Below are 16,511 nucleotides of genomic sequence, written 5' to 3'. Positions count from 1 at the left end.
CAGCGAGAGAGGGAACACAAGCAGGGGGAGTGGGAGAGGGAGAAGCAGGCTTCCCGCTGAGCAGGGAGCCTGACACGGGGCTCTATCCCAGGACTTTGGGATCATGACCTGAGCCCATGATGCTTAATGACCGAGCCACCCAGGCGCCCCCCTAAGCAAATTTTAAATTATATATGGCAAAGAGGCAGTAAAATTAATGGAATAATGAGGAGCTTTGGAGCCAGAAGAACCCACGACCCTTCAGAAGCTCTCCTGTTTGCCAGCTTTGTTTTGGACAAGTTACTTTAGCCTTTCTGGGCCCTAGTTTCTTCTGTTATTTGGGGCTATAGTAGCCATCTCATGGGTCATTGGGAAAATTCAGTTATTTTACATAAATGCACACACACACACAGAACACTTAGCACTAGATAAATAATAAATTGTTTCTGTTTTTATTTAGTTCCTGGAATAACTGATACTTCATTTTCTAAATGAACTGAGCTGTAATACTTAAATGAGCACCAATAACCATATAAAAAAACAAGAGGAAGAGACATTTCTGAAAAATACTCTTTAAGTTGTAACTGCATTTATGTGTATAATATCATATTTAGATTTTTACCTGCTTCTGGGAAAGCTTATCATAGTGATTTTATTCATTTTGATCCTTGGTGCCTACATCAAAATTTTACATAGACTCCTTTTTATCTTTTCCACCAGGCTGAAGCCATTCAAGTGAACCCTCTTTATATTTTGATACCTTCTACTCTGTGTACTTCATTTGCATTCCTCCTACCAGTAGCAAATCCGCCCAATGCTATTGTTTTTTCATATGGCCATCTAAAAGTTATTGACATGGTGAGTGAGCTGAAAGAAAGCAATCAGATCCAGTAGACATTTTTGTGTGTAATGTCTTGGGTTATCACTCCTTTTACACACTAACCAGCTGCCAGGAAAAGCATGGCTTGAGTTCTGCTTCTGAAGGTGAGTACATGATTGGTCACAGAATTATTTTTAAGAATGATAACCAGAAGCAAACTTGCCATTAGAATTTGTGGTCACAAATACAGAGATACTGAATGCATCAGTAATGTCCTAGAAAAATGAAAAGAGTGGTAGTCAAGGACTAGTGAGAATATTCTAGTCTCCCCCCAGTCTTGATTACCAACGTCCAAACCAAACAAGAATAAAACCAAAGTAAATTCAGTGAGCTTACTGTGCAAATGCAGTTCCAAAGTAAGTCCCAGTTCCCTCCTTCCACACATAGTGCTGTCCCTACCACCCTGCAATGTAAAAACTCTGGAAAGGTCTCTATGCAGAAGTCACATAATATCCTTTTAGAAAAGAAAATGTGCATAATATAATATAACCATTGTCCAGTGTATGTGAATTTAAAAAAAATAAAAACAGGATTCTGGAAGAAATGAGTGGCTTGCATGAATAGAATAGTAAAGGGGGCCTCTGTAATAATCATTGCTAGGTATCCCCTTTTCCTTTGGGGCTCCCTGTTTTAATACAGAGAATTCAGAGATAAGCAAGCTTTCTCTGTGAAGAGATAGCAAATATTTGACACTGTCTGGGCCATATGCTCTCTGTCACAACTACTCAGTTCTGCCATCGTATCCTGAGTGCAGCCAACACCAACATGGAACCGCCCTGGGTATGGTCGCATAAAACTTAATTTACCAAAACAGGTCATGAACAGGAGTTTGCCAACCTCTGTTTTAATAGATAGAAAGCAACTTTGAAATTTTTAGTGGATACCAGGATGATGATATCCAGAAAAATGAGAACTCTAAGGAAGATGAATAGAAGTGGCATTTTATTAAATCTCAATCAGAGAATACTGAAGGCTAAGCTAATAATGGTACTGAGTGAATATGAAGGATCCAGTTATCATATAGTGACCTGAACCTTATCCACTGAAATATAAGACCTCAAAACTCATATTCTGATTTAACATGAAATGGCAAATTTTTAAAAGGATTTTTTTTTTAATCAGCAGAGGAACCTCATAGAATCTCCAACTAAATCTCATTTAGTTGGGGACAGATTCTCTTTTGACATGAATGGAAGAACTCATTGTTTTATGAAATGACAACAGCTTATACTAATCATTTTTGATGCATGTAAATCTGACATATACTTTCTGCTATAGTATTCTGATTCTCCTATAGGTTTTCTCTTCAGAAAACTGACATTTATGCTCTTTCCTATTCAAGGTTAAAGCTGGACTTGGCGTTAATATTGTGGGTGTTGCCGTGGTGATGCTGGGCATGTCCACGTGGATCAGGGCTATGTTTGACCTCTCTACTTACCCTTCTTGGGCTCCTCCAATTAGTAATGAGACCATGCCATGACAAGCATGAATGTTATGACTATCCTGTGGTGAGTTTTGAGAACCATTGAGAATTCACAGCAGATTTGGCATTGGAAAATTGATGACACATTTAAATTAGTCCTGATCTCACTACTGTGGTTCTAGTAAACACCAAAACCTGCTGTCATAACCCAGAGTTCACAATTCCTTTGAGATGCAACTAAAGAGCATCTACGTGCCTTTATCAAGAAACCCACAGCTGAGATTTTGCTCATGAACCATATGCATCCTGCTTCAACATAAGAGTAATTTATAACATGACCTTCAAAGAGATTAAGTGATTTGCTTCATTTTACAGTTTGGGTTTGGTGTAGCATTTCAAACATCAATGTATTATTTCAGAAACTTCCCACAGAAGTAAGAAATAAAATATACCAGTTAATTAGGTACATGGATAAATCACTTCTGTAGTGTTTTTGAAGGGAATTTGTTGAAAAACCAAAACTGTGGCCAGCTGGTGGTACAGAAGAAAGGTTTAATCTAAGTGAAATGTGCATTCTCTCATTTAAAAAGTACCAGATTATTCTTGATGTATACATATGGTATGAAAATTGAAATTGAATTAGTAGTTTCAAAATTATAGTTGAATCCACTAAATAACAGAAAAGTCATGGATAAGGATTAATTTCTACTTGACCCTATGGTTAGATTAATATAATTCATATCTTTAATATCTCAGTGCACTAAGAAATGCATTTTGTAGAGCTATGAATAATGCTTGCTATGATTTGCACTGTTAGCACAGTATAGTTATAAAAGAAAGCCAAACACTATAAAACTATTAACACATTTATGTAAATGTATAGCAATTTTTCTTGTTTATCTTCAGAAATACAAAAAGTCAGGGGCATCTGGGTGGCTCAGTCAGTTAAGCATCTGACTCTTGATTTCGGCTCAGGTCATGGTCTCAGAGATGTGAGATCGAGCCCCACGTCGGGCTCCATGCTGGGCCTGGAGCTTGCTTAAGATTCTCTCTCTCCTTCTTCCTTTACCCCTCCCCCGCTCTCTCTCTCTCTCTCTCTCAAAAAATAAAAAAGATTTTAAAAAAATTAAAAAATAGAAATACATAGGTCATATGTAAAAAGAGGAGATTGAGAAATTTAAATGAATTATCACTATGTATAGAGATAGAAAAAAGTCACATAACTCCATTATTATCAACATTGAGGTGAAATATCACATGGAAAATAAGAATAAAAAATTGAAACTACTGACAAATTTACAAAAGAGAAAATAAATTATTCATGGGCAAACAAAAACAAAAAGGAAAGAAAAGAAAGAGATCTGAACAAACGAAAATTGGAAGAGAATAATCTCTGAACACTAAGGATGTGAAGAGGAGTAAGGTCTTTTGACATTCCAAAATCCGACTACAGGGAGAAAAAATGACAATCAAAAACAAAATAATGTGCAGTTAGGAAAAGATGGATAAGTTAAAACATAACAATTCTCATGCTAAAAATAAAAAGGAAGACAGGTTAAGAAAATACCTTTGGTATTTTTAATCTTCATAGAAGTCATCAGACCTGGTTTGGGTTTTTTGCAAATGATAGTATTTATAAAGTTATTCTTAAAAATTAAATATAGTAAAAAGTATTTTTTAAAAGGAAGACATTTCTTTAAAAAATTATATATGATAGATTGTCCATTCTTTTCTGTTTATTCATCAATGCAAAATTTATCATTTTTTAAAAATTTGTCCATTTAAGCCTTAAAATATATTTCTGCTTATGTGTATCTTCTAAGTTCCCTCTATTCACTTGTTTCTTTCCCTATCATATGTTACACATTTTCTTATGATCCATAGTATTTCTTTTTGGTTTTTTTCTAGTCATTCAATTTATCACTGCTGAATTATATTATGTGATGAATACATTTTAATTATGAAAAATGAAATGACTTTTCAAATTAGAATGAGTAAGTTTTGCTCTCAAGAGAATAATATAAACATTTCAACCTGAATCATTTTAATGAATTACTTCCAACAGCTGCCCCTGAGTACAGGAAAAATAATACTTTGTCAAAATTTGTTTAAGTGAGCCATATCATTCTCTTGCTACATCTTTCTATTTAGTTGACACATCAAAAATGACTTAACTCATCCATTTCACATTTGTCCCAGTTACATCAAAGTTCTCAAGTTATTTTAGTTTGAAAGTTGAATAGTGTCTTTGAAAGTTTCCAAAAGGGGATCTGAACAGATGATTAAACAAATCTCTGTCCTCCCACTCTATGGTAGACAGTGTTTTTGTTATTATCCCGATCCTTACTTAAAGGTTAGCTAGAAATCTTTGTCACTTTAAATCCCAGGATCTTACTTAGGATTGGATCTTGTCTAGATAATAGTAGCAATTTCACTAAGTGCCTATTTACTGTCTGTTCATACAAGTGCTTAGAAGACTCCACTGGCATATGTGTATCCTTCACTCCCCTCAGCTGCCTCTGTACATGTAAGCATCTCTAGAATTCAGACTTCCTTCCTTTCACATGTCTGCACTCTTCCCACCTTACTTGGTATCCAGGCCTTTGTTCTCCCTTTTCAGCCTGGGAGGTAGGGAAGTACACTTTTAGCCAATGGCACTAATTAACCCTACTAGCCAAAATTGATAAAAACAATATCCTGATAAAACAATAAAACAAAACCTTAACTGTTTCTTGACATGTGTACTACATAGTATTATATTTCAAAGATTTATTATTAGATACATTGTTCTATCTCTGCCATGGCTAAATATATTGGTAAGGATCTTTGTGATACTTTTTGTTCAAAGTTTTATTGATTTAGTTAATGAATGACTACCTTTGCTTGGCTATGTGGACTTTAGCAAATTAAATGTTTTTTACTTTTAGGAGGGGGAGGGTTGTACTAATAATGAAAGAATAAACCCAAACAAACTGGGTCAGTTTTAGTACTCTAACATAATCTAAAAAGGAAAAGTTAAAATTGTTGCTCTAGGACACCATTAGCCATGTTATTCAGAAATGAAGCACTTTAGTCAAAGTAAAAATTTACTAGGTAAGTTTTGGGAATGCAAATATCAAAACCACAGGTCCTCATCATAAAAGCGAGACCAGACTAGCCCAAGAGTAAAGAGTAAAACAGCATATAACTACAGCAGAAATTAAAGGGTTTTTCCAAACATGGGGATCTTCATTTGCCTAGGAAGAAAAAGGCACAGCATTTAAAAAAGAAATAAAGGGGCTTGTCTTACTTACAGTATGGTAGTATAGATATTGGGGGCAGTTTTGGGCAGTAGATCTTAAAGCCAACTAATAAAAAATATTGTATAACATACATTCCCGTGTCAGCAAGAAAATAACCAAAGTCCTCAAAAGAAAAAAATGATGGAGCACCAGCAAGAATCCAGACACTTGAACAAGGATTGAGAGTGGCAACTGCTAATCCCTAGAGATCTCAAAATTTTCTTTTAATAGGCACACAGGGAACAAGGGTTGGGAGACAAAGCCAGGACCCAAGCAAGTTGTGGGTTGAGTGGAAAGCTACATAGAGTGAGGATTTCAAATGACTATTCTCTGAGAAAATGTGAGCTAGGAAAAAAACCCATCCTATAGAGGGAAACATTCATTGGTCTATGCACCAGGTAAAAGGGTTAAATCTCCCTTGAGAATTCATGACTGTGCCGGTTATGGGCTTAAAGTCTCACTACCAGTTTATGTGGGAAAAAAAACCTTAATCTCAAACTTTAAAATAATCCTGGGTTGGTAGTGTGCCTAAGTACCTGGCAAAAGAAGGAACACCTTCTTCAACCTGGGGCTCGAAGAATTTCTAATGTTAAAGCTCCGTGAGGGATTATAATCAAAACTTGTAAAGTCTGCCAAGACATAAAATATACTGTTCAAGAGCCACATAAACAAAAGAAACAATCCAAAGTACAAAGACAACAGATACTCTAATTGTCAAATACAGAATATAAAATGAGGGAGTGTGTTTGAAAATATAAAAGAGGGTATTGGAAATATAATAATAATAATTGTGGTAATAAATGTCTCCCTAAGATTTCTGTCTCCTGATTATTCAGTCAAACACTAATCTAGGTACTGCTGTGAAGGGGTTTTGCAGATGTAATTAAGAACATTAATCAGCTAGCCTTAAAATATGCAGATTATCCTGGATTATCCAGGTGGTCCTAATGTGATCATATGAGCCTTTAAAAGCAAAAGAGGAAGGTAGAAGAGTCAAGTGGGTAAAATGAGACAATGGGAAATCAGAGAGATTTAAAGCATGAGAAGGAGTGGACTCATTATTGGTGGATTTGAAGATGAAAGGAGTTAGAAGCCAGGGAATGCAGAAAGCCTCTAGGAGCTGAGAATGACCCCTGGTTGAAATCCAACAAGAAAACAGAGGCCTCGGTCCTACAGGTACATGGAACTGAATTCTGCCAACCACATGGGAAGAGCCTAGAAGTAGATTCTCCTTAAGAGCCTCCAATAAGGAGCACAGCCTGGCAGATGCCTTGATCTTAGGCCTATGAGACTTGTTTTGGGACAGGTCTGTTAATCTACAGAATTTTAAGATAATAATGACTACTGTTTTAAGCCCCTAAGTTTTTATGTTTTGACAATAGAAATCAAATATAATAAGGAACGAGAGACTATGAAAAGTGACCAGATAGATCTGAAAAAGTATCAAATAGAAATTTTAGATATGAAAAGTGTAATATTCTAATTTTGTCCTCAGGTCCCCATTTTTCTTGGCAGCAGAACATTTAATCTAATTAAATCTAAGTCAAATTCACCATTGCAGTGTTTTAACTGATTTCAGAGTCTAACTTAGTCAACTTAGTTTTTGTGTTTTAGAGCCTCTCTCTTATTTCCTTCAGCTTAGGGTTTTTATCTAAGTTTTGTAGACCGTACATATGAAACTCTCACTGGGTGGCAGAAACGCATCTAGTCTTTGTGATTGGACTGGCTTCCACTGAGATGTACATTCCTCTGAAGTGTACAATTCCCATTGGCTTTATCATTCACTTTTGATTTGAAGATCTACTTATGCGACTCACATCATCCCTGAAATCAACATCTCTCATCATAACCACAAGCCCTATTGATCCCCCACTTCAGGAGCTTACAGGACTTTGGATGCTCTCTGCATCTCTCTGGGGTCCAAGCAGTCTTAGGAAGAAGGTGTGTCTAAGCCTTTTATTTTATTTAGACACTCCTTGCCATTAGCCTACTCTACTGCAGGACTCCATGTTAAGTGCAAGGGAGAGAGAGCCTGAAGCTCACATCTTACACCCAGAAGAGTCAGTATATTAATCAGCTCATGGCAACAATAATGAATGTAACCTATAGCCACAGAACAGAGCAAATCAGCCCAGCTCAAATAGACACCAAAGCCATTGTTTGTCTAAAGCAGTGTTTATGAGCATAGGATCTGGAGGCTGACTGCCAGGACTGAATTCCTGCTCTACCACTCACCATCCCATCCTCAGATATGTTAGCTAACCTCTGCGTGCTGCACTTTCCTCATCTGAAAATGGGCCTCTGGAAGCAGAAGGATATTTTCATAGAGTTATAAAGATTAAAGGAGTTAATACACAGGGAACACTTACAGCAGTAACTGTAAGTAAATGCTCAATATTAGATAGCACTCTTATTAATGTTGTATCATTTTTATTCCTTACTACATCGCACAGAAGTAATTGCACTGATAGAATCACTAGCCTTGGTCAAACTCCTTCTTCAGAAGACTCTTAACCAGGATCTCATTGAAACCTTAGATTTACACGTACTGAATGGAGCACTGGGTGTTATACGCAAACAATGAATCATGGAACAATACATCAAAAACTAATGATGTAATGTATGGTGATTAACATAACATAATAAAAGAAAAGAAAAAAAACCCTTAGATTTGCATTAGAAAGGTTACTCCTAGTTTATAACACCTAAGTAGAGATTTCCAGAGAATCTTTTCATTTTTACCCAATTGGTCCTTGGTTGAGAGAGAACACTGAAGGTGAAACAGTGAACAAAATATGTACTTTTTTAAATGGATCTCCATTTATAGAATTCAGCACACAAAGAAAATACAGGAAAATTTAGACACCATATACAATAATACTACAAACCAAGTTCAATGACTTTTTGAAATAACGTGGCATGTTGGTATCAAATGAGCCTCTCACTCCATTAAATGATTCTCATCATTAGTTTTCACTTCAGGGATTTTCAAATAGTTCAACCCCCCGCCCCCGTTGCCAGTGCTCCCTGGAGCATTGTCAGCAGGGTTGTTGATGAATCCTGACAGCTGTAGTTCTGCACACCTGCTGAGCTGAGTGCACCCTCTGACCTCCCCACTGCAGCACATGCGCGGCTGGGCCACTGAGTCAGACGCCATGCCTTTGTGGATATCGTTCTGTGAAAAGTATGCGGTGAAGATTACCAAAATATCAGAAATGTCACGTAGCCTCCTCCTTCATTCCAAGAAAATTTATGTGCTCTTGCATCCATGAGTAATAGCCAGCATTTCCATTATTTTCCTTATTTATTCTAATTGCTTCATTCTGTCCTTTTTTATTTAGCACACCTTTCTTTCTTGACACATTGTCTTTTTTTAAAAAAGCAAATGTGTTTGGACTTCTCAGAAAGTCAGTTACTGTGTTTGTTATAATCTCAAGAATAGTGGTTTCTTACAGCACTTCTACACAAAGAAATTACAAATATACATCTACTCCAAATTCTATTATGGCCTACGAATACATTTTCAAATAAAGCTTGAAAATGAAATACCTTATATTTTGTGCAGTGGCTTTCAAACTCCAAGTCATCTTGACAGAGAGTGGGGGAAAATTTTGGTGGAAAAGCTTAGGGAAGAAGAGATGTTCTGAATAAAGGAGGTTTGATTTATCTTAAAATGACTGCCATGAAATTGGCTTTTGGTTTGAAGAAAGACTTTAATTCCTCAAACAATTTTGTATCTGTTAGAATGTTGGCCTTCCAGACTAGCTTCCTTTCCTTCCTTAACACTTCTTGATGGAGTTTAGGGACTTTCGCTACCTTTGACAATTAAAATAAGCTGTGTACCAGAAGCAAAAATTTTTGAGACTAGAACAGGAACCCAATGAACTCTAGTCATAACACATAAATCAACTTAGGAAGAATTGACATCTTAAAAATTTTGAGTCTCCTGATCCATGAACACACTGTATCTCTCTATTTATTTAGGTATTCTTTAATTTCCCTGACTAGTGCTATAGTTTTCAATGTACAGTCTTGTTCATCTTTAAGCACATTTATCCCTAAATGTTTCATATTTTTAATATTAATATATTTCAATTTTTGATGCTATTGTAAGTGGTCTTGTTTTTTAGCTTCAATTTCTGAATTGAATTTCTGAATTGCCAGGATTTAGAAATGCCATTTATTTTTATAAATTGATTTTGTACCTGCACCCTCGCTAAGCTAACTTATTATTTCTAGTTGGGTTTTTTTTTTTTTTTTTTTTTTAGATTTCATAGGATTTTGTACATAATATCTTCTGTGAATAAACTCAGTGATATTTCATCCTTTCCAATCCGGATACTTTTATTTCTCATTTTATCTTAAGGTATCCTTGTCTTTTTTCTGGGGAGCCTCGGTGGTACAGTCAGTTAAGTGTCTGACTCTTGGTTTAGGTTCAAGCTGTGATCTCAAGGTTGTGGGATAGAGCCCCATGTTGGGTTCCACAACAGGTGTGGAGTCTGCTTGGGTTTCTCTCTCCCTCTTCCTCTGCCCCTCCCCCCTGCGATCTTTCTCTCTCAAATAAATAAATCTTTTAAAAAAAAGGATGTCCTTGTCTTTTTTCTTCTTTTAGTAGCAAAGCATTTTTTTCATACCATTAATTATGAATGTTGGCTGTAGAATTTTCAGAGCCTCTTTATCAGATTGAGGAAATTCTAATGCTAGTTTGCTGAGTTTTTGTTTGTGTTTTAATCAGGAATGGATGTCGGAATTTGCTAAATGCTTTTGCTACGTCTTTGGAGGTGATATTAATGATTTTCTTTTTTAGTCTGTTAGTATGCTAAATTACATTGAATTAAACAAACTTTGAACATGATATTTTTTATTTTTTTTATTAGATTTTATTCACTAATATTTTGTTAAGAATTTTTGCACCAATGTTCAGGAGGGGCATTGTCTATAACTCTCTTACTTTGTTGCCTTTGTTGTTGTTGTATTAGGGTAATGTTTGCTTCAGAGAATGAGTTAAGAAGCACTTTCTTCTCTTCAATTATCTGCAGGAGTTGTAGAATTTCAATCCTTTTAAACTTATTGAGATTTGTTTATGAAAGAAGTTGTTCATCTTGATAAATATTCTGCCTTAAAAAGGATATGTATTCTGCTGTTGTTGGGCAGAGTCTTCTAAAGTGTCAATTGGGTCAGCTTGGTTGCTACTTTTTCTCGTATTCTATATTCTTACTGATTCTTTTCCTACTTGTTCTATCAGTTATATATTGAGAGATGTATGTTGAAATCTTAGCCGATAATTGTGGATTTGTCAATTCTCCTTGCATTTTTATCAGGTTTTGCTTTATGTTTATCAAAGTTCTATTTTTTGGTTGGTGTGCCAGTGTTTAAAATTGCTATGCACTCTATGCCTTTATCACTATATAATGCTCTTTTTATCAATGTTGATATTCTTCACTCTGAAATATATTGATATTAATATAAGTATTACAACTTTATAAATTAGTTTTAGCATGGGTTATCTTTCTCCAGCCTTTCATTTTTAACCTACTTGTGTCTTTATATAAAGTGAGTTTCTTGTAAGAAATATAATTGAACCTTGTTTTCTTATGTTTTAATCAAATATGACAGATTCTGTCTTTTAATTTAGGTGCTTGGGCCATTTATATTTAAAGTGATTATTGGTATAATTGCATTTAAATCTACCATTTTGTTATTTTTTTCTATATTATTTGTTCTGTGCTTTGTTTTCCCCTTATCCTGCCCTCCTTTGGATTAACTGACTACTTTTTTCTTTTTGACTACTTTTTACTATTTAATTTTATTTCATTTCTTGACTTACTGTAATTTTTGCAGTTGCTTGAAGATTTATAGTATACATCTTTAACTTATCACAATTTACTATAAGTAATATATTATAATTGTATCATTATATAATTATATAATTATAATATTCTTAAAAGAGTTTATACCTATAACCCCCCCATTACAACTTTGTGTTGTCATACATTTTATTTCTATATGTATCATAAACTCAAAAATGCATTCCTGCTATTTTTTATCTAAATAGTCAAATATCTTTTGAAAATATCAAAAATTGTTTTATATTTCCCCACATTCTTTATTCCTTTTATATAGGCTTGTTATTTTAATTTCTACCAGATATAATTTTTATTCTTTAGCTTTTGTAAGTCTGAAAAAATATATATTTTGCTTTCATTTCTGAAGAATATTTTATTATTGCTTATAAAATATGTTTTTCCCTATATGGATCACTGTTTTTATACAAGAGTAGGATTAGAAAATCAACTCCTTTTTTGAATCCTCTTGATAATTTCTTTTAATCTGTTTATTTTTAAACTTTTACCCTGGACTTCCTTCCAAGAAAGATTACAATTAGATTATAGATATTACAATCTAAGACAATTTTTTAAAAATAGAGGAAGAAAGAGCATACGTAGGGAAAATAAATACAGGAAAATCAGTTGAAGCTAAATGCATTACAGTACATTTAAGATACGTTTCATATAGTCTGGTGTTTGTTTACCTTGGTGATAAAGAAGATCCCACCCTTAATGACATTAATATAATAGTGAAGCTCCTGAGCTGTTTCTTAGAATGCTCTATAATAAAATCCCATAAAAATAATCACAAAACATCACTCAGGAAAAGCAAGTCTTGTTATGGGTGGGAAGTAGGGGTGAGTTGAGGTGGGGTGAGGGCAGAGTGGAGGAAAAATGCCACACTTTTAGTTCAGGTGTTTGGTATCCTACTGGCTTGACTCTGAATATTTTATCTAAAGAATGACCATGATAGTCTTCAAAATATATTCCATATATATCAATTGTTTTTATCTATTTTTAATTTTTAATTATGAAATACTTCAAATATATAGAAAAGCACAGAAAATATTAGTAACAATACCAGTATACCCACTATCCCATGAACCTACCATGCAAATTTTTAAAATTAGTAACAATTTATAATACTCATTCCATATGTTTTTTCCAAAAGAAATAAGTAATCCAAATAATATCTAAAGCCCCCTAAAACTCATTACTGCCACCAGAGGTAATCACTAACCTCATTCCCATCTAATCCATGATATCATACATTTTCTATATTTGTGTGTATGTAAAATCAATTTATAGTACTGTGTTTGGAGTGTTTTTTAAGTTTTATATAATTTTATCATTCTATGGGTATATTTTTACAATGTATTTTTCTTAGGAACTGTAATAATATGTGTAGATCTAGTTTATTCATTTTAATTTCTGTATAGCATTAGATTTTAAAAGACATTTTTATCAACTCCTCTAATAATGGACAATATTTTTTTCCTAGTAATATTCTTGCACATGGCTCGTTGTGCACATATATGAATTTCTCTAGAGCAGATCAATGCAATTGAAATTGCTCGGTTCCAGAGTATGGACATCTCCAATTTTACTAGGTATTGCCTAGTTGTCTTTCAGTAGTGATCATATTCATTTATACTCCGAGTATGACAGCAAGGTACAGGAGTTCTCATTTGCCCACATCCTTTTCAACATTTGTTGTTAAACATTTCAATTCTTGCCATTCTCATAGGAATTTTATCTTGATACTGCTTTTAACATTTTTCTAATATTTTCTGAGGTTGAGCATTTTTCCATATATTTATTAGCCAGCCCTTGGAATTTCATGTTCTTTGAATTGTCTATAAAGTGGGTTTCCCTAACCTTCTGTTATTTCTTTTTATTGGTTTATAGTAATTCTTTACTTTAGATAACAGTCCTCATGCTGGTTGGCAGGTTGTTGCGGCTGCTGCGGTGGTTGTTCTTATTGATGTTGTTTTTCACGATGGATTACCGTTGAACCAAATTGTTCATTTTAACATAGTAAAACTTACGTGTTTTTTCCTTTGTATTTTGTGTTTTTTGTCTTTTTTGCCCTCTATGAATATACTCTATACACTCACTTAAGAAACACGTCCCTGCCCCCCCAATATCATAAAGCTATTTTCTTATGTTTTGCAGCAATGTTCATATAAAAATTAGTTTATAAGTTTTCTTTCTTTGTCTTTGCCCAACTATATTATCAAGGTTACAATATTCTTATCATGTAAGTTAAGTATCTTTCCCACTTTTTCAATTCCCTGGAGTTACTTATATTAGATACAGATTATCTTTCTTCTGAGACTCGAGAAAAATTGGCTATATAAATACCTAGAATTTTCCCACAAAATTTTGCTATGAAAGTTCTCATATAGCCAAGTTGAAGGAATTTTAGTGAAGGTCCTTCTACCTACTACCTAGATTCTACCACTAACATTTTACTCTACGTTTATCACGTATCTGTCATCTCGCCATCCCTCTACCCAAGTAGATTTTTGGTTAGTAAATTGATGTGATTCTGCTTCGATGTTATAAATCAATTCATATTTAAAAAATTTTGTTATGAATGACTTTCACCTTAGTTTTCAATATTATTGGAATAAAATTTTCAATATGATCCTGTTATTTTGTCTATTTGTAACTGTGTCCATCTCTCTATTATTTTTTTTACAAATTGATCACGAACTATTTCATAAAACATCTCAATAAACTACAACAAATAGATTTTAGACAATGCTTCATTACCACAATGTAATAAAATTAGTAGCTAATGACCAAAAGATAGTTCAAAATAACCCCATATGTTTAGAAGTCTTAAAAAGATCTCTAATAAATGGTAATACAGTGTGAACCGTATGTTATGTTGTTGTGTTTGTTACATATGTTCTAGATGTTACTAGCCAATAACATCTCTACGCTGTCAGCATTTATTGCTACCAACTGATTTGTGGTTATATTTAATATGCATTTTCTTTTGTACTGCATTTGTTCAGATCCTGTTTTATGTGCTTTAATAAGATCCTACAGTCTTATTTTTATAGGTCCCATGCTGATTTTATGTTACTGATGTTATCATCAGAACAAATACTTTTTCCCTGAGCTACTTTTCCTGTGGAATTCTACACGATGTTCAGCTGATTCACTGTAATCAGTACATGCTTCGCTTCACTTATTTCAACATGGCTAAAAGCTGTGATCTCATCTGTTCTTGCTAGAAGATGGCATGTGTCACTGATTTTCCTTACTCAGATTTCTGTTCCTATCCAGATTACTTAGTCTTTTCCTGACTCGGAAAAGCGGTTGCTTGAAGAACATTTGCTGGACACAACGAATGACAATTGTGCACTTGCTGTTCCTGGTCCTGGTATCTCCAGGTTTCCCCCCAGATATTTCCCCCTGATGTTCAGAGTTAGTCCCATGAGGACTTCTGGACTAGACCACCACACCTACACTTCCTTCACTCAGCTAGTCACAAGGCACTTATTAGACTCGAAGCTGTCTTGGGGCCCAGCATTAATAAAAAGAGTAGCTCACCCATTTTATGGTACAGCAGGCACGGTTCTGGGGGATTTCCATGTGCTGACTCACATATTTTGGATGCAGAGATTTTATTTCACAGGGGTCATAAAAACATTTTTAACCTTCCTACAGTGAGATATATTTGATGTTTGCCTCACCAGTTTGTTAAAGGTGGAAAAATTAATTTAATTCAGATTCAGCGGCAGCAAGATTAGTGATAAACAAGTTTTCAGCATTTTCCTCTTGCCCTTATGGTTAAGATTAAGATTGCCACTACAGATTAGATTAGCATAATTTCAGTTATTATTTGCATAACCTATGGAAAAATATGCAAAGGCAGCCAAACATAATTTATTATTTGGCCTTTAATACTCTTATTAAAGTCTCGCCAGTGACTGTAGAAGGTTATAAATGATCCTCGCAGGATTTTTTTAAATTATTTTTTTCCTTCTTCATTCATTTGGTGTTATTTACTAAAGCTACACTCAGTGCCTTTGCATGCTTCTCTAATGGTTTTTGTTTGTGTTCAAATAGATAAGGGAAAGTACATATACAATCCCCAGGCCCTCTATGGAGGGAGGATCTGACCTTGGGTTTTCCTGGGTGCTGAGCCACTTCCTAATGTTGGTGACTGCATGCTTGCACTTCCTTTGTTAGCTGCATGATGTATCTGTGGGTTGCAGAGCCAAGGGATTCAGGGTTTTCATTCCCTTTTGAGTCAAATTCTTTAGGCTTGCTCTTAGTCTTCTCGATTCTGGGCAAAAACTCCTCCTTCTAATCACTATGGAGGTAAGTGTTTGCCCGGAGCCAGGCTCTGCCCCACTTCCCATTCCTTACAGCATAGGGAAGAGGACAGGGGCACTTCTGCCAAACTTCCTGAGGGAAGGAAGGAAAACAAACAAAACATGCAGCCCTTTCATGTGCATTCTCATCTCTTCTTCTGGGAGATTCTGATTTCTGTTACACACTGGCTCAATGGGGAGAACTAGTTTACTCATTGGTCTTTGAATGTCTTTCCATCTCCCTGCAGTATTTATCAGGGTTTCTCAACAACGTTAACTACTGACACTGAAGTCCAGGTAAGTCTGTTATGTGAGGAGCTGTCCCAGGCACTGTAGAATGCATAGCGGCTTTCCCGGCCTCTACCTTCCAGATGCCAGGAGCAGACGTCCTCCGTTTGTGACAACCATAGTTATCTCTGGACTGTGTCAAATATCTCCTGGGGGGCAGAATTACCCCAGTTAAGGACCACTAATCTATATTATATTTAACTGTAATTATAGATACTATTAATCTAACTTACAGAAGATAAATAATTACAGAAAACAAGGGTGGCTATTGTAACAAAATACATTTTAAAATTTTACATTTAAAAAAGCAAGTAGAATATGTTTTTTAAGTTGATCAGGTTGACAAAAATATTAAATAATTCAGTAGATGGGAATAATGTTAAAATGACCAAGAGCATCGCACTGGAGCCCACCAGGACTTAACAGCTAGCGGTCAGGCGTCTATCCTGTAGTGACTGAGAAGCAGTCCTCCTGCTTTCCTTCAGCGATACTGGAATG

General features: G+C 34.9%; 1 protein-coding gene across 1 annotated transcript in view; it reads left to right on the top strand.

Moving 5' to 3' along the window:
- Positions 1-2,407, top strand: part of SLC13A1 (solute carrier family 13 member 1) — a 72,170-nt gene extending 69,763 nt beyond the window's left edge. The window contains exons 14-15 of the mRNA XM_035020302.1: positions 700-837; positions 2,202-2,407. Coding sequence (XP_034876193.1) covers positions 700-837; positions 2,202-2,339 — 276 coding nt within the window. The 3' untranslated portion in view covers positions 2,340-2,407. The remainder of the gene's footprint in view (positions 1-699; positions 838-2,201) is intronic.
- Positions 2,408-16,511: the final 14,104 nt, after the last annotated feature.

Source organism: Mirounga leonina, unplaced genomic scaffold (assembly GCF_011800145.1).
Source record: "Mirounga leonina isolate KUSES-001 unplaced genomic scaffold, KU_Mleo_1.0 Mir_174, whole genome shotgun sequence".
NCBI classification, from domain to species: Eukaryota; Metazoa; Chordata; class Mammalia; order Carnivora; family Phocidae; genus Mirounga; species Mirounga leonina.
Note: the sequence above shows the minus strand (reverse complement) of the source record. Positions and strands in the feature narration are given on the sequence as shown.